The sequence below is a fragment of the Pseudophryne corroboree genome, chromosome 7 (genome assembly GCF_028390025.1).
Source record: "Pseudophryne corroboree isolate aPseCor3 chromosome 7, aPseCor3.hap2, whole genome shotgun sequence".
NCBI lineage: Eukaryota > Metazoa > Chordata > Amphibia > Anura > Myobatrachidae > Pseudophryne > Pseudophryne corroboree.
In genome coordinates, this window is record NC_086450.1 from 341340751 (window position 1) to 341360841 (window position 20091).

Below are 20091 nucleotides of genomic sequence, written 5' to 3' on the forward strand. Positions count from 1 at the left end.
TCTTGATCAATAATCCAAGAGGAAATAAATAATTTTCTTCATTATTTATCCATCGTAATCCGATTTAGAAAAACAAATCAGGAAAAATACTCTTAAAAATCACCAGTTGCTATGAACGGCCACCTTTAAATTACTATGACCATGAGCAACCAGGTCTCACATTTAAATGCCAGTGGCCAGCGTAAGAACTCTTTTTTTGATTGGCTGTCATGGAAGGCATATCTTACATACATGTACTGAAAGCCCTAACTTGGCCCCACAGGTTCCATGTAGTAAAAAAAAATAATTATATATATATATATATATTGTCCATAGCAGCCGGCACTCCTACTCTTGGGAAACAGCGGGTCCCCGTGCCAGTGTAATCCAGCATATATTTCTCAAAAATCATGGCACTGGAGACTAGTTGAATGAAGCAACATAGCTTGTATTACAGGTAGACGCACGTTTCGGAAGCTACAGCTCCATCCTCAATATGGTATATCTTGTATGGTATTGAGGACGGAGCTGTAGCTCCGAAACGTGCGTCTACCTGTAATACAAGCTATGTTGCTTCATTCAACTAGTCTCCAGTGCCGTTATTTTTGAGATATATATATATATATATATATATATATGCCTGCAGTTAGAATACCGACAGCAGCATCACGTCCATCAGAATCCCGACAGCCCTCCATAAGCCCCCTAACCCTCCTCTGCCCCCTACCCTAACCCTCCCCGCTCTGTGCCTAACCCTCCCTTCCCCGCTGCCTAAACCTAACCCTCCCCGCTTGATGCCTAACCCTAACCTCCCCTTCTATGTGCCTAACCCTCCCTCCCCGGTCTCTAACCCTAACCTTCCCGGCCCTGCAGCCTATCCCTAACCCCCTACTTCTGCCTAAACTCCCTCCCGCGGCAGTACGCCAGCACGTCCTGCTGTCCGGACGATCGGGATGCCGGCTGTCGGTAATGTGACGCCAGCTTCCTGTGCAGCGTCGGTATCTCGATGCCAGCATTGCCTCCTACTTCGGGATCCCGGCGTCGGTATATCGACCACCGGGATCCCATCTGTCGGGAAGCTAACTGCTTCCCATTATCGCCAGCCATGAGGCTTTATAAAAAATATGGCTTGTGTTGGAGATGTGCTGATGCTATATGTCATTTGTCCACCTGGAAACAACTGGTTTGCAGCCGATTACTTAGAATGTGGGGCCTATTTATGATTGTTTCCCACATTTAATGTATGGAAAAAACAAAGACCCTCATAAGCATTATGCATAATATATAACTTATTTGTTAATGTAAATGAATAAACATTTTTCATTCTACTAATTAAATTTAATTAAAGAGAACTGCAGGAAACATGTTTACTATAGAAAAGAGACTGTTTTACTTTTTTTACTCTAGTAGCTGAGTTGTTTTTACCGGACCAATAATTGCAGCAGCATATGTACCACTCCAATACTTATGCTTATGCGGGTTGTAACCTCTTTGGTGTACAGTATACGGTGATGCAATAAAAAGCTCTACAGCCAGCCAAAACTCACATTTACACATGTTCATACCCTTTGGTAAATACAGTTCTGTGAAGCAGATTTAATATCATTGTCCAATGTGCAAAACATTAACTGTAACCCATGCAATATTTGCTTTCAATTTCTAAACTGCACTAAGAGAATCACAGCTAGAATCTGATTGGTTGGTTTCTAAGGGTTGTGTTTACTGCATCTTGTGATTAAATAAGGCAGCACCGACTGTGTAATGGTTAGCATTAGTGCCTCACAGCACTGAGGTCATGGGTTTCTCGTGAATCACTCCTGTGTAGGTGGATGAATGTACGGATGGTGTAATGGTTAGCATTAGTGCCTCACAGCACTGAGGTCATGGGTTTCTCGTGAATCACTGCTGTGTAGGTGGATGAATGTATGGATGGTGTAATGGTTAGCATTAGTGCCTCACAGCACTGAGGTCATGAGTTTCTCGTGAATCACTCCTGTGTAGGTGGATGAATGTACGGATGGTGTAATGGTTAGCATTAGTGCCTCACAGCACTGAGGTCATGGGTTTCCCGTGAATCACTGCTGTGTAGGTGGATGAATGTATGGATGGTGTAATGGTTAACATTACTACCTCACAGCACTGAGGTCATGAGTTCGATTCCCATCATGACCCTAACGGTGTGGCATTCCTATATTCTCCCCGTACTTGTGTGGGTTTCCTCAGGGTACTCCGGTTTCCTCCCACAGTCCAAAAATATACTGGTAGGTTAATTGGCTCCCAACAAAAAATGAACCCTAGCATGAATGTGTGTGCATGTACATGTGGTAAGGAATATAGATTGTAAGCTCCACTGAGGCAGGGACTGATGTGACTGGCCAAAATATTTTATATAAAGCGCTGCGGAATATGTGGGAGCTATATGAATACCTGGTAAAAATATACTCTGTAAAGCACTGCGGAATGTGTGCGGTATATAAATAAGTGATAATAGTAATAATAATAATAATAATATAAGCCCAAATGTCTTTACGATCCAATATTTTCACACACATCCTTGCCATTGTCCTACAAAAATGAAACTACAAGTTGAAGCTGACATCTGTTATATATCCATGGATTTTGTTGCAAATCTGCTCCTTTCCGAGGCAGTATCTCTGCATCCTTCACAAACACAGCACACAACTGTTTTAATAGCTGCACAGGCCAATGAATGATGTCTCTATTCCCACTTTGCCCAATTAGTGCCAATAAGAAAGCCCCAGTGTCACTGGATGGCTGTGTGGCAATGCCTGCTTGACAGATGCATTGGAATACTTGGCCACATAGCGTTATCGCAAGTAAAACAACACTTATCCTTTCTAGTTTTAAAGATGCTGAATAAGTCCCTTCTATGTCCGAGATGATGTTTACCTTGGATAACTTGCAAATTTGTCAGTTTAATGTTGACCAAAAAATGAATAGGGGATTGAAAGAACTTGCAAACCGTCTGTGAGAAAGCACACGTCAGAAAAGTTTGTAGAAATATGTGAATGGTTACGTCTATGTGCCATGTTGAGATTTGACAGTGTGTCTCTATTTCAGCATGAGCGTACATTATGTTGCACTTAGTTAAGTCACTACATTTGAATGGTTCTTTGAATAAGGAAAATAACTAGTCCATACATAAAAGGAGTTATAAATATTCCAGTCCAACGGAACATCTGCAAATAGTTGTTTAGTAATCCCTGCAACATCCTGACGCCAAAATGGTAAGATTTCAAATTCGCTGTACTGTAAATCTTCTAAATCAATTAAATAGCATTTATTTTGAAATTATAGAAAAATACACCCTTCCTCTGTATGGCACATTTATTGAATCCAGGTCAAAATAAATGCTTCTTCCATCCTGGCCTGAAATTCTAGCTGTTCACAGCATAATTATTAACTTCAGATAGATAGATGTGTGTGTGTGTGTGTGTGTGTGTGTGTGTGTGTGTGTGTGTGTATATATATATATATATATATATATATATAGATAATGTAAAATTCTCCATGGCATACATGGTAATAGTAATGTAGAGATCTCATTTGCAAACATATGGAAAGGCTACTCTGGTGGTACTGCACTACATAAAATGACCAACTTCCATTCTGTATACTTAGTGCATCCGGAAAGTATTCACAGCGCTTCACTTTTTCCACATTTTGTTATGTTACAGCCTTATTCCAAACTGGAATAAATTCATTTTTCCCCTCAAAATTCTACACACTATACCCCATAATGACAATGTGAAAATAGTGTTTTTGAGATTTTTGAAAATTTATTAAAAATAAAAAACTAAGAAATCACATGTACATAAGTATTCACAGCCTTTGCTCAATACTTTGTTGAAGCACCTTTGGCTGAAATTACAGCCTCAAGTCTTTTTGAATATGATGCCACATGCATGGCACACCTATCTTTGGGCAGTTTCGCCCATTCCTCTTTGCAGCTCCTCTCAAGCTCCATCAGGTTCGATTGGGAAGCGTCATTGCACAGCCATTTTCAGTTGTCTGCAGAGATATCAATCGGATTCAAGTCTGGCCTCTGGCTGGGCCACTCAAGAACATTCACAGAGTTGTCCTGAAGCCACTCCTTTGCTATCTTGACTGTGTGCTTAGGGTCGTTGTCCTGCTGAAAGATAAACCGTTGCCCCAGTCTGCGGTCAAGAGCACTCTGTAGCAGGTTTTCATCCAGGATGTTTCTGTACATTGCTGCATTTATCTTTCCCTGCTTCACTGTAGGGATGGTATTGGCCTGGTACCTGGTTTCCCCCAAACAAATCTTTGTCTCATCAGACCAGAGAATTTTGTTTCTCATGGTCTGAAAGTCCTTCAGGTGCATTTTTGCAAACTCCAGGTGGTCTGCCATGTGCTTTTTACTAAGGAGTGGCTTCCGCCTGGCCACTCTACCATACAGTCCTGATTGGTGGATTGCTGCAGAGATGTTAGTCCTTCTGTAAGATTTTCCTCTCTCCACAGAGAAATGCTGTAGCTCTGACAGAGTGACCATCGGGTTCTTGGTCACCACCCTGACTAGGGCCCTTCTCCCCCAATTGCTCAGTTTAGACTGCCGACCAGCTCTAGGAAGAGTCCTGGTGGTTCTGAACTTCTTCAATTTATGGATGATGGAGGCCACTGTGCTCATTGGGACCTTCAAAGCAGCAGATATTTTTCTGTACCCTTCCCCAGATTTGTGTCTCGAGACAATCCTGTCTCGGAGGTCTACAGACAATTCCTTTGACTTCATGCTTGGGTTGTGCTCAGACATGCACTGTCAAGTGTGGGACCTTATATAGACAGGTGTGTGCCTCTCCAAATCATGTCCAATCAACCGAATTTACCACAGGTGTACTCCAGTTAAACTGTAGGAACATCTCAAAGATGATCAGTGGAAACAGGAGTTCAATTTTTAGCTTCATGGCAAAGGCTGTGAATACTTATGTACATGTGATTTTTTAGTTTTTTATTTTTAATATGCAGAAATCTCAAAAAAGCTTTTATCACATTGTCATTATGGGGTATTATGTGTGGAATTTTGTGGGGAGAAAAAAAATGAATTTTATTCCAGTTTGGAATAAGGCTGTAACATAACAAAATGTGGAAAAAGTGAAGCGCTGTGAATACTTTCCGGATGCACTGTATTGTGTTTTACCTCATAAAAAAAAACTTGCAGTTTTAAAGTGCTGTGGCCTCAGATGATTTATACAATATAGCTAATAAAAGTGTCAGAAAAAAAAAAAAAGTATTTTTGCTTCAAAACTATAAAATAGTGCTAATAAGGTAATATGTCAAAGAGAGTTACATGGCACCTGTCATTTGCAAAAAGAATTGTGTTTGATGTGACGTCAACACTGGCTATTAGTGATGCAGACATAAAGAAAAAGGTCAGTTTGATTTACTTTTTCATTCATTGTTAGCTTTACCACGTGTGCCATCTAACCAAACTTTCTACTGGCTCATGCTGAGAGCAAATGTGCAGCTAATGACAGTAAAACGCTTTCTCCAGTCTTGAAAAGAGATAGAAAAAGGGTCTATTAGACACAACTCAAAGACCAATTCTAATCTGTAGTACAATCAACTGCATCTAAATCACTTGTTCCTGTCACAGAGCAAATCGACAAATATCCAAGAAAGTCCATAGATTTATTCCCAGAAAATCCAGGTAAAATTCAATATGGTGAGTAAAGAAAAAGAGAGAGAGAACTTTGAGGCAGATGTATTAACCTGGAGAAGGCATAAGGAAGTGATAAACCAGTGATAAATGCAAGGCGATAAACACACCAGCCAATCAGCTCCCATATGTAAATTAACAGTTAGAAGATGATTGGCTGGTGCATTATCACCTTGCACTTAACACTGCTTTATCACTGGTTTATCACTTTCTTATGCCTTCTCCAGGTTAATACATCTACCCCTTTATCCAGTCTGTTTGCCTTATGTCCCAACTCACATGGCATTCCCAATTTTATAACATAGATCCCTGTAAATGTTGGTCCATAGTTTTAATACTAATGCACAGTAACACATTGTTCTCTATGCTTATTATTGGGACTTCTTGTTATAATTTGCAGTGTCCCTGTGGAAATCATGGCTCAGATTTATCAAACCTTGGAGAGTGATAAATCGCACAGTGATACAGTAGCAACCAACCAATTCCTAACTGCCCTGTTACAGGCTGTGTTTGAAAAATGATAGTTAGGACAGAGGTTCCCAAACGCGGTCCTCAAGGCACCCAAACGGTCCAGGTTTTAGGTATATCCATGCTTGGCCATAGGTGACTTAATTAGCACCTAAGTCAATTTGATTTAACCATCTGTGCTGAGCCATGGCTATACCTAAATCCTGGACTATTGGGGTGCCTTGAGGACTGCATTTGGGAACCTCTGAGTTAGGAGCTTATTGGTTGTGGTACTTTATTACCGTGCAATTTATCACACTCCAAGGCTTGATCAGTGTGGGCCCATGTTTCTAATTTATCACCAGTGTACCAGCGCAGTTCAGTATTGCTCTGGTGCGGTGACAGCTCATTTTGATAAGCAGCTGTCCCCTGAGCCCTACCACAACTACTTTCAATGCTAACTAGTAACAATGAAAGTTTACACTTCTGAACACATGTGTATGTACACTTAGGTCACACAGGTGCTCAGTGAGGGCTGGAGGTGGCGGAGGTATTCCTCTCCACACTCCGGATCTGCTTCCAATACAAAGGAACAGGGTCCAGCTTGCTGAAGATGTATTAGTTCCCACAGTCAAATTCTAAAAACTCAGTTTTTCGGAGCTTGATGAATTTATAGCCAGCACATTGGGGCTTTAATGGTTAATGAGTCTATTACGTGCTTGCGTGGGTTTCCTTCGGGTATTCCGGTTTCCTCCCACAATCCAAAAATATACTGGTAGGTTATTTGGCTTCCAATAAATTAACCCTAGCGTGAATGTGTGTGTGTACATGTGATAGGGAATATAGATTGTAAGCTCCCCTGGGGCAGGGACTGATGTGAATGGCTAAGTATTCTCTGTAAAGCGCTGCGGAATATGTGTGCACTATATAAATAACTGGTAATAAATAAATATTACATAAAACATGTGGAAAATACTGTTTCCACATGTGTGACAGACCCTTTCACCTTGATGCATAGGCCCCTATAAATGTTAATTTCTATTAATATTCAGAAAGCTGTATGGGATGAGATGCATTTAAAAAACAAAAACACTTCTTATTTTTCTCCACATAACATAAATGTCTACCTGCAGATTGATCCTGGAAATGTTCAAACTCTGGGATAAGGGAATCTAAAATCAATATAAACAAAAATATGCAAATTTTCTATCATTATTATAGTTTATGGGGGAAATAAAATAAACTGCGGTAAATTACCGGTAAACACATGGATCTTGGAACTTATCCTGGATCCTGTGTTTTTCACGCTAAAAATAATTGGCACAACTGTATTGCCCGATAAAACCACAGGGCAAGAAATTGCAGTAAAGTCATGTTTTTTGCGTACAAATGTTTCATGATCAATTGAATTCCCCCCTTTGAGTGGGACAGTTATTCTATACTAGTATAAAACATCTGCCGTAATACACTTATTCTGTCTTTTCTGTATGTACAATTATTCAGTTCCCACAATTAAGTCTCTCTTATGGCTCTAAATTACCTTTTTTTTGTTTTTCAAATCCTCCCTTTTGGGTGTAAGGAATAACCATGATATTCCCAGAAGAGGAAATGTAGTGTCTAAATGTAATATTATAAAATACACCTTTAATTGTTGATTTCAGTGTTTACAATTATCTCCAGTATGCTGTGTTTATGTCATGTAGTATCCAAACGTCTGCATATATGCCTCCGTGTGTTTACCGGTGCAAGCAGAGCTGGGGCATTCTTTCCCCTTATGCTGCTCACACTCACTGATTGTAAGTACAGGTACAAGAGGTGACCTGGGCTTCCTCCAGCAGCCGCTGTATTAGCAATGCACTGACTGACTGGCACTGTGCTTGTAGCGCTACTAGCACAATGACATGTCAAGGGAACCAAGGTAATTGATGTTACACTCAGCTCTCGCCTTAAATCAGGATGTCACTAACAGATATCCATCACATGTACAGGAGTAGGCTGGTTCCCAAGAGGTGACAACCTCATCTTCTGCCTCTGGAATATTGCCACCTAAGACAAGATTTCACCTCATGGGCAGAATGGCCGTGAGCAAAAGCCTTTCTGTTTCTCTAACCTAAAGCATAGCTGGTTTTAAAGCAAGCAGTAATGGTGTATAACCTGCATTCAGTTTCAACTGGGTGTCATGAATGTTGCATTGACTTGTTGTTTTATTTTTTTAATGCCATAGTTAACACTTAGGATCAGAGGTTCCCCTGGAATGCTCAGTCGAATGCTCACAGCCAGACATTGTTGTTATGTGATCTTTACTGTAGCCTTGTCCCCTCTACCGCCCCCCCCCCCCCTCCCCACCAACCTTCCTCCCAATATTGTGTCTTGTGCCCATGAGCCTCACATTTCTACCTTAATCGGGGCCGGATTGAGGGCCATGTGGGCCTGGATCTGAAAATTATGGAGGGCCTATTGTAAGAAGGGGCAGAGCTGTGTCCAGTGTTGTGTAGGTGTGGCCAGTTATGTGGGCGTGTACGCGGTTGCCCCTACACTATCAGCCGCAATGTCTTCCTGAATTCGTAAAAATATAAAAATGCCATCAATCTGTGTGGAAAATACAAATGCTATTGTAATACTTGCCAGCTGGATGGCTGGTTTCCATTATGCTGTCATGATGACAGGTTTTTTTTTAATGTGATGACCTGGAGCTGTCATACCATCCATCCCATTGTGAATTTAGCTCTGGCCTTAATCCTGTGGTCATTTCACTAGAGCAAGATTTGCAGCTAATTACTCCTTGTATACAGCACATTAGTGACATAACATGAGTAAAGAGTCACAAGTGTTCTGCCCATATCTAAGAACTTTTTAAATTGAAAAATGAGAAAATATTTAACTGAAATCAAAGACTAACATGATATTTTTTTCATTTTAGATGAAGTGGCCAAGTTCCATGGAGGCCCACCAAAAAATGCATACATGGAGCAGAGTTTCCAAGGATTGAATCCAGTATTAAATATACCAATTAACTCTGTGCAAGTGGAACATGCAAAGAGGAATGCAGCACTTGTAGGGGCCAAACTGGAAAGCTGGGTTGACAGTTCAGCAAGTAACATCTGGTCAGCAGTGGACATATGCACCATGGGACCTTCCTCCTGTCCAGTCATGCAGTCTTGTTCTCAGACAGCATGGAGTTCTCTCAGCCCCGACCCCAAATCAGAACTTGGACTTGTCAAACACGATGGGCGGTTGAGGTAGCATCCGGTGCACCCTACAATGTTATGGGATTTAAAAGGGAAATTAACCGTTTGCCACCACAAAAAATAAACAACTTCCTGAGCAAATGAAAGGGTTTACTTTAAGAATTGCCCACCAGAATAGGTGTTTCAGAAGTCCTTCCTCTTCGCCATTGTAGGTTTTTATGTTCAGACTGACATTAATAGCACTTCCCTACAATTGGCAGAGCACTAACAACAGACGCTGACCAAGGGCTCAAATGCGCAAAGATTCCTTTATTATTGAGTCATGATAAGTCCCTTTCTTCATTTGCACAAATGTCCTATTTTTCTACTTCTGTGTATGTTGGTGTGTGTCAGTGTTACAAAGAAGCATTCTAAAAAGGAGTATGTCATATGTCATTTAATGAACATGGTTTCTTTCATCACATGTAAGAAATTATAGCAAAAGGTGGCCTTTTAATGACTCCTGTGTTGCCAAAGAAGTCCCAAATGGCATTGCAGACAACTCTGGCAGCCAAAGGGTTATAGGATGGATATATTCTTATATTCACGTTTTTAAGGCACATGTGTACCTAGTGCCAACCAATTAGTTGTTCGCTTTCATTAATATTACACTGAAATTATCAAAGCTGACATGTGATTGACTAGCAGCAGTACAGCACATTTGTGTGTCTGCAACATGATATTCAATAAACCATAACATGCTGTGATGTAGTTAAGGTCAGAAAGTAAACATTAACCCCTCCCTTGCAGGAATCCAACCACCACCACCAAGTTTGGGAAAAACTTTAAGGAGCAACCATTGTTTGTGCACAGTGGAAGCAGTGTCACTGGCTCCTATGTCCTGACCGTAAGGCTGCTTTCCCTGTCTCAGTGACCGGTGCTCATTATTGTGCCCTAACATTTTGCACACACTAAAAATATTTAGAGTCTCCCAGTGGTTAAATGTGTGCAGTGGAAGCCCTTTGTAATGACCCTGATGATTGATTGGCTGTGAAATTCTGCAAGTACACTGCAAGTTGACGTGCAAAATTTAGATTTCAGCATCATCTTGTAAATGGGGACATCGTTTATGTTGGAGACACAAGGTTAACACATTATATACTACATTAGTGGGTTTACTTAATAAGAACCAAAGAGAGAAAAGTCTTCCTGCACCCCTATGCGACATCTCCACCACCATGGAATGGGCGAGTCTGCTTTTAGATCAGTAAGAGCTTCCAGCACTTAAGCATTTAACCCTTCACTGCCAGAAGCACATTCCCCCTGTTCCATTAGCTCTTTGGCAGCCATTGTTTTCATATGCATCTATTGATAGCAGAAGTCTATAAATTGTCTTCTTCACGTTATAGGAAAGTCTGTAACTTCAGAATGGATGTTTCAGTTGTGAATATAAAACAGATTATGCGTTATGTGTAATCTCATGCAAACACCCTTTCATCTAATTTGTATAATTCCATCTGTGGAGGTCTGTGTTCCCAGATGTACCAATTATATTGTTATCAGCACTTTATTTGATTATACTCTCTTTGATTTGATGATATATTCTTAACTCGGTTGAATTCCCTTTTAAATGTAACTTTCCCTGATGGCAAGGTTGTAATACTGTTCAATCAGTGATTCATATGACCAGTTTAACCCTTGCAGTGTGTGCTGTGGAAAGTTTTGCTACAGTCATATGACTCTCACAGATGGACCAGGAAGTTCTATGGTAGGGTTAGCTGTGCTAACATCATGTTCTTAGAAGCCAGAACATTGCAAGTGTGCAGTACTGCCACCTCTGGCAAGATAGTAACCTATAGGTAGAAAAATATATATTCTAGTTATTTATTATTTATATTTTTAGTCAATGACTAATTAGCAAGTGCTGCTTTTGCAGCTTGAAGTTTATCTTACTAACTACAGCTGCCTTTCTTCAGTAAAGGCCTGGCGCTTCGCATTTTATTGTGTTACAACCAAGAATAGACCTGGCGGTAATGTTTAGGTTTCTACTACCCATTTATTTGTATATTTTTTTATTTTTACTGTACTGTATCTTTTGAAACCATAGTTTTAAATGGTAACTTATTGACACATCTCTTCAGGCATTTTTTGTTTCATGTTTTAGCTAATTTGGACTTTTTATGTTTTTGTCAACTCTTTTATTTATACAACTTAAAGATAGAGGCAGCCATTTTGTATGCTCAGCCAATAGTCAGCATAGCAGCTAGTGACATCACTGAGGTGTAAAGTTTGAAGTGTCTCATGTCTCATTTGTGTGACTAGATCCTCAAAATTACATTCTTATTAATATTAGTTTAGACTGTGAAATGACTGCATCCATGAAACGTTGGTGGGGCACTTTAAAGCCGGGTACACATTAGAACGATATGATTCTGGGTGAGGTATCGTATTGCCCATACACACTAAAATAATTTAATGAACAACATAACAATCCCTCAGTCCGTCCTTCATTAAAATACACTGGGTCGCATAATTGGCCATGCAGCACGCAACCAGAAGATATTGCATGTGACCCACAAGACTGTGCAAAAGGGCATACTTAGTGCCCAATATGCACGATATGGTTTTCTGATTTGGTCGGAAACAACATTGTGCCGATATTGTCATAGTGTGTACCCACCCTGTGGCTGCCCAAAGACGTGTTGAGAGATTGCACCAGTCCAGTTTCTCAGGAGTCATCCTCACATTGGACTCATGCATTTTCTAGTTAATTAATGACTGTTCTCCATGACACGTGATTTCCTGTCACATCATTGAATCTTCTTTAAATCATGCGTGAAAAGGCAACAAATAGTAACATTTCTGGTCAGTTTTGTAAATTGACCAATCAAAACTGCACAGTATGTCGGCAGCTTATACACTTTACCTTTTAACTATTGATTTTTTTTCTTTTACCCATCGTAGATGGACGTATTACAGATTGAAATGAATACTTTGCAGTTTGTGAGCATATTAAGTGATGTTCTATGAGTAGAACATGCCATATTATCGGGATAGTAGTTGGGCATTTTTAACTCCTTCACTGCCTGTGTTTCAGCATCCCATCGAAGCTCCCATGAGAAGTTAATTGATTCCTCTGATAATATTGTGCAGAAATCTGTGTTCCCTTAGTTCACAGAGTAAATACAAATGCTCATATTAATAAAATGGACAGCTAAACTAACAAAGTTGATATGCGGAAGACATTGTAAACGCGGTCCAGCCAACCTCCCTCTGCCTAACCCTGGCCACCACCCAACACACACAGCTTAATCATAACCCTAGTACTCACCGCTTGGATTTTGACCAGTGGAATATCGCTTCCTGGATTGTGACCATCGGGATGGTGACCGCTGGAATTTTAAGTACACCCCCTGTAAATATAGTACAATGCAATCTTTTCACATAACACATAGATTAATACCATGAAATCTTGTGTGATCTTTGGAAAGTCTGTTTATCCCTGTATCTCAGGTACCCAAAGAACATTTATGTAAAGTACCAAGTAATGTTCCTATAGTTGTATCCTCTAGTTCTACCAGTGCGGACTATTTAAGCATTGTCTTCCTCCAGGCATTGGTGTCCATACATACGTTCATTCATTTTCACCGGTATCATGGTTACAGAAGATGAAGCTCTGGCTGCTTTTAGAATCCTATAACTACACATGGCCTGGACATGGCTCCAAATGGGATTATTATAGAGTGCAAGTACAGGTATGACATTCGTTAATACTGTGGCTTTAGGTTACGGGTGAGCCTATTTCTCTTATCTGCTTTGGTATAATGTACATCTAAAGGTAGCTCAGAGCTTTTGTCAGCAACAAAGGAATGGGCACAATACAGCCGTTCTCCAGCCTCTTTCATGCTAAATTAAGGTAATTTAGCACAAAACATATAGGGCTAAATATAATTCCATGCGGGACTTTGTGTGAGTCTGCCCATATTTTTAAAGTGCCAGTCACTTACAAGGCAAAACCAACCTGGATTTGCCTGGTAAGTGATTGTGCTAGTCTGCCCGTATTTTTAAAGTGCCAATCGCTTACAAAGAAAAAGCCGCACCTAGTCTGCGCTGTAAAGACCAAAATGTATGTGATCTCAGAAGGATTCATCAAACACTTTTCTGTCATTAACATTGAGTTTCACAATGTAGAGTAGGAGTGACCGATATCTCCAGTCTCTTATTTATTCAGACAACCTAATAGATAAACAATACATTATGTGTGAGGTCATAATCTTTGTAATGAACCTCGCAGCAAAGCTCTGATGTACAAACAAAAAATCTGCCGCTATTGCCGCCTGTATCCGTTCAACTGTACCTTATAAAGTACCATGTTAAATAAACCTTGCCATTACCACATACCAAACTCATGCCATTTGTGACGGCTGCTTTGAGTTGGCACAGTATTTTGCTTCTGGTTAATAGATGACTACAGTACATCTGAAATGTAAAAAAAGCTTTATCTACAATACAAGGGCCATTAATGCCATTGTCAAATATATATGTGAAGATGCTCATTCATGTATACAGTATGTTCATGTAAGGAAGATAAGGCCATCTGGTGACTGGGCACAGTTCTTGCAGCTGGATGGTGACTGCCCCACAATCGGATTGTACACATCATCTGATGGCCTTTTTCCATCTGTCCCTATCATCATCTGATCGCATAAAGTGTTTTGCGTCCAATAAGGTCTACACTTGGCCTGACAGTTGGAATTTCAGTCTCCGAGATTTGAGTGATGCAATCAGACTTCCTGTTAGTAATGGTACAATAGAACAGAGCAGGGGAGCTTGGGGTACCTAAAATGACAAAATACTGGGCCTGACTCAGAGGTGCGACGCAGTTGCGAAAATATGCTAATGACTTAGTTGCTGTCTGGTGTACAGAGATGCCCATTGTCGGCATCTCATATTCACTGCTTACATACAAATCACGCAACATCGGTGGCACATCGGTCACACCATTGAACGTCTGAACAACCGTATGGTGTCTCAGAATGGTCGGGGCCAGTCCATCTGCGCACAAATTTGCAGTGGCTGACTAGGACAAGCCCAGAAAACGGTAGTCACACACCTGCCATTTTGCAGCCACCACTGTTACCTTCCCCAAACAATCACTACCATCACCAATCACAGGACGTGCGTCTGTAATGCATGCGTAGTGGCAAAAATTGCTCCACTGCATCCGACATCTACATGTACCCACCTCTGCATCAGGCGCACTGTCGCAGCAGTGAGGTGGATAACAATGTGAACTTATTAGGGCCTGTTTGTAAATGTTTACTTCTACACATTTCTAATTATTTGTTAATGTGTCAGCTTGTATTTATAGGTTTTAGTGGTTCTGCTGTAACACTTTGGTTTACTGAATTCATTCCCCCAAGGGTGCTACCACCGGTGCTACCTCTCAGCGTTCACACAGTTACCTGACGGAACAGTCTCCTTTAGTAACATACAATAATTTGAATGTATAAACTATGCAAACCATGTCTTATTTTATTTTATTTTATTTCACCTTCATCAAGCTTGGAAGATTAAATGTTACCTTGCCTTATAATCAGCAAGAAACTGTACAGGCTTCTCTGATAACAGAGCAAAAATGTTTGGCGCTGTTCACAGTGCTGTATTTGTAATAATGTCAATTTTGTCTATGTTGTAAAACTTGCTGTTTATTTACCTTGACTGTCCAGTGGTTATACTACAATTACCATCATCCTCTAGTAAGATGCTTGTGAGTTATATTAATGGAATTATAGACAAACAACTAAGGCTTAAAACTGCTGTTGTAAAACTTCCTGCCAACTAAATCATTGAAAAAAATATTCAGTTTTACCATTTGTACAGTAGATATTCCCTCTCTCTCTCTCTATATATATATATATATACAGTATGTTCCCGCGTTTCGACTTAGATAGATTTTGTCACAGAGGAGGAATATTTCCACCAAACCTCTAGTCAGAGCATCACAAAAGCAGCCAGCCAGTGGGGTTATTTACAATACTGGAAATGAATACACTTCTCAATATGGACCTGTAGCATAGTATGTTTCGCTTTTCGGATACTGGGTGGATTGAAGCAGATACTGTAGGTGCATTATGTATTAGTAGTTCCAACTGAGTGTTTGCCACCAAAGCAGTGTCGGACTGGGGCATGTAGGGCCCACCGGAAGGATGAAGTGGTAGGGATCCATGTTTAGGGTGTGGCCAGTCTGCAGAGGGGGTGTGGCCTACCACCTCATTGGTTTGACTAACCATTAGAGAGCGCAACGTCTGGGCCCCTTCATAAATATATACAGTAAATTCAGCTACTGCATGCAAGATAATGTTCCAGATTAATAACACCATGCTGTGTATAAGGGCTGTCACGTACATTTGCTGAAGAGGCCGCCAGTGACTGACCACACAACTGCAGATCACCTGTAAATGCCCACCCAGTTGTGACGTCCGGCACAACACATTGGGGTCGATGATAGCTAAGTGTGTATGCACTTACCAATCACCACATAGGTCAGCCTAGTGTGTACCCAGCATAAGCCATATCAAGCGTATAATTCAACACATAAACAAATGTAACAAAAAAAATAATCAGAACACTTGATATAGCAACAGTCTAAAATCACCTTATGATGTCTAAAATATTAATGGTAGAAGTCTATACAAGTGGCAGAAGTCAATGTTTTGCTACTCCACCAACATTGACGTCATAATAGATCAAACTTACTGTATTGTGTTTTGCTTGGGCATGACTAGGGTGGCGCAGATACAGCTGCAGAAGGGCTAAGCTGTGTTTTCATAAATTACACTCTCTTTATGGTCTTCTAAGTTTGGTCATCCACAGTTTTAAACATGACCTACCAGAAACTAGTCGCCAGGTTCGTTATAAATGCTATTTGTTATGTGAAATCTGGGTTGAACCATTGGGGGCTTATTCACAGTTCCAAAAAATGTCCAACTCTTCTCCAAATGAACACTGTTCCATAGAAAAGTCTGATTTCTGTTTTTGACACATCCAGTACGATGATGGACTAACTCTAATGCACCCCCACTAGGTTTCCATTTGTGAAGTGCAACGGAATTTGCTGCACTTTATAATAAACTACAAATATAACAGACTTATAAGGCTTCTAATAGAAATTTAAGTTTTGATTATTATTGAAACGTATTACAAAGACAAATGTGTCATTACTGTTATTTGTTTTACATTATAGTACGCTTGCCTTGATGTTTATAGTATAGTGTGGTGTTGTGCTGTGTTAGGAAAAGCCTTATGTTGTATACTTTAAGGAGTGGCCTTAAGTTGGACTGGGATAATGGCTGCAATTCTCTTTTTGTGTGTAGAAAAAGACTCTGTCATTTTACAGGCTGTTTCTGAAAAATGAAAACTAGCAGATTGGTTGGTAATTTATCTCTCTCCACGCTTTGATAAATATCCCGATTAATCTTTAAGTCAAGGAATGAAAAGAACAGTTGATATTATTTGTTGAGCTTTGCTAAAATTATAAAGCATACATAGACCTCTATTTCAATACTCTTCAATATACAGGTGCGATATTCGACTGCGCATATCACTGTAGAATACTGTAGCCCAACATTGCCAAATTTCCTGCGCCCCTCTATGTGGAACAAAGGAAATCTGGCAATGTTGCTAGTTACTAAGTACCACCGTTCCAATGGAACTTCAAAATTGAAAGTTAGCGTTACAGTAGGATACCAGTAGCTCATCATTGCATCCAGTTGAAAATGGCATTGGTGGCTTGCTTATCTACCATTTAATTATTTACATGGTGATTGTTCACTATAATCCCTAAGAGTTCATCCAAACAGAATACAAATTGAGAAAACTACATGGTACTGGTGTACAGTATATTAAATGATGGGAGAAACAAATTGAACCCCAAGTTGCATTATTACAGTTGTCATTTGGTCATTTTTTGCCCCTGGATATAAGAACTATGTCCTGTGCACTAAAATTACTTTTAAATTCAGGTTCTGTTGGCTGCAATTTAAGGATTTGCTGTCTTGCTAAAAGTATTGGACAGCAGGGTAAGCGGAATCCCGGATTTGATGCGTCCTTAGTGCATACAGATACATGTCTCAGAGCTTCAATAGCCCCATTGCTGTGGTGTTTGTTGATGAAGCTTTTTTGCTCTGGCAGTGAATTGGTCAGACAAATTATTTCTACTTGTGTTAGTTGTGTAATAGGTTCAGCTAAACTGTGGCTCATTGGAGAAAGTAGATATGCTTCCAGTTTGGATGTTTTTCAGTGAAGCCTCAAGTTTATAAAATAGAAACTTACAGGACCACTTAACCTAAAATGCAAGATGCCTTACATAAAACAACTACTAATAACATTAATACTATTATATATTGAGGCTAACATAACATAAGATATTTCACCTTCTTTACATTTGAAGCTTAAGGAGTATTCTCTCACATAAAACACAATGTACTAAAAGGAAAACTGCAGTTTTCAGAATTTGCCCGCATTTCCTATATGTACCAAGCTCCAGAATATGATACTTTCCTTAGCTTGGAACCAGTGGGGCGTTGCCCCATAGAAGCCTATGTGTTTCTTTCTGCTTTCCTGAGAGGATCCTAAATGTGATGTATAGGACATTCTGCCCGTATAGTGTAGCTAAAAGTAATGGACTTCAGAGTATTTCATACTTGAACTGTCCAGGAGACCCCCAAATTTTAGTGATTTCTTCCAGGAGAGTAGGCTGGACCCTCTTTCTCAAACACGCCACCATGGCCCCAGTGCGCAAATTGCAACATCCCACAGTGTGGTATGGGACAACTTCCCACCCCTTTCTCCCTTCTAGGATCTCCCGGAGGGCATGATACAAAAGTGGGGAAGTATAGTGTAGTTCAGTGCGATTACTGACAGGAAGTCATCTGTGTATAGAAAACTATTCTCCTGATCACAACAAGAAGCATCTTTGGTTCTGATAAGCTCCTAAAAATGTCAATTTGTGAGGTTGGTTAGTAACTGTTATATAATCCAACTTGTATTTTGGATATAAAGGTCCATTAACACACACTCTTATCTATAGGAAATACAGACACAAAAATTTACCTTATGGAAAGAAATATTTTTTTAAGTGGTCTCTATCAGTATATTTCCCAACAAACTGTACAAGAAGTGGTTTACAATGGAAATGCATTCAAGTTATTAGAGTGTTGTTTATTTATAATTTTTTTAAAAATGACCATATTTCTTTTTACAGATATCTTGTTTGTTGTATTCAACCATCAAACATCTTTTTTTCAATCTGGTGGTGATGTACTTTAAAAAATACTATTTTGTTACAAATCATATTGTGCATTAAACTGTACAGTAATATTTTGTATTTCTATTGATTACAAATGTAAATAGGAGTGTTGTCAACAACAGGAAAAAAATAAAATAAAGTAAGTGGCACACACTGAAAGATGTAGATATTTTGTTATTTATTTAAAGGAGTATTTTATGAATTGAACAACAAATGTCTTAAATTTGACCAGTCTTAAAAACGTCAAAAAGTCTGAATTATTTCCTTGTAGTAGAATGTGATTTTTTAATACTTATTGCACTACCCTGTTTTTCTTTTAGCCTAACAAATTGTGCCTTAGCTGTAATTTTTTTTTTGTCTAGGGAATTTTTTTTGTCCAATAAGATATTTTTCAGAAAAACAGTGGATGTACGGTAAAATTGTATTATACCAAAAAATAAAAAAAAAACACAAAAAATTAACACCCAGCTGCGGTTGTACATAAGTGCTTTCTGTCATATTGTGTTTTCAAATGCGAAATTTTCTCAAAATAAATAAATAAAAAATAAAAAAACAACAACATAGTCTGACTGTGTTTTGTTTATTTCGCTAGACAAATAGCCCTGGGTAATCTGTCATTGTTACATCATCCCTCTGCTGAAAATATATGATTTCAGCTTTGATTTCTGCCTTCCTGAATGGCAAGAAGGCAAAGTACTGCCAAATAAGATTGATGTGACATTTTAGACGTTAATACAGTTTTATTTTATTTGTTTCAATATTTGAAAATGAAAAACACATTCTGCTTTGCCTGGGTAAAAAAAAAAAATCCTCCCATGCGTATATTGTGCTGAAATGTCATTATAGAAGTTATTTATGAAGCACCTTGCACATGATAAAGTTTGGATTGCACGTTTTTTTTCTGTAGTGATATCTGTTATCCTGTACAATCAGTGGCGTATTTATATTGGGTGCAGAGTGTGCGAGGCACACAGGTCCCTGGTTCCAGAGGGGCCCACACCGTCTCCACAGGTAGGTCTTCTGTGCAGTCCAAAATTCAAATAGGGGAGCCACACCAACTGCCATTGGGTCCCAGCCGGCGATGTTGGGCAGCGTTTGGAGTGGCAGTAGGTGTGGCTTCCCTATTTGGATTTTGGACTGCACTGCACCCCAACCTCCTGAGCTGCCTCTGATTGCACCCATTTTTTTCAATACTTACCTCTCCAGAGTCCCGCGACAGTGACAGTGATTGAGCCCAGGGTGATGCGCAGGTCTCCAGGAAAATATTGCGATAGCCATTTTCCCGACATTTTGCACATGAGTAGTAGGGGAAATTACCAGGAAAACACCCGCTGCACAATTTCCCGGAGACCTGCGCACTACCTAGTGCTCAGAGTCACCGCCGCTGCCTGCTAGAGAGGAGTTGTCTGTACGGAGCCTACCCTATATGGGAAAACATATTGTCACTATTAACCAATAAAATAGAGCTAAACAAATATCTATAGGTAAATAAAAGC

General features: G+C 39.8%; 1 protein-coding gene across 2 annotated transcripts in view; it reads left to right on the forward strand.

The window, feature by feature from the left end:
• XYLT1 (xylosyltransferase 1) overlaps window positions 1–19134 on the forward strand; it is a 585745-nt gene extending 566611 nt beyond the window's left edge. For both annotated transcript variants that reach the window (XM_063934388.1, XM_063934387.1), the window contains one exon: window positions 9039–19134. In XM_063934388.1, the coding sequence (XP_063790458.1) occupies window positions 9039–9361 (323 nt within the window). In that variant the 3' untranslated portion in view covers window positions 9362–19134. The remainder of the gene's footprint in view (window positions 1–9038) is intronic.
• Window positions 19135–20091: the final 957 nt, after the last annotated feature.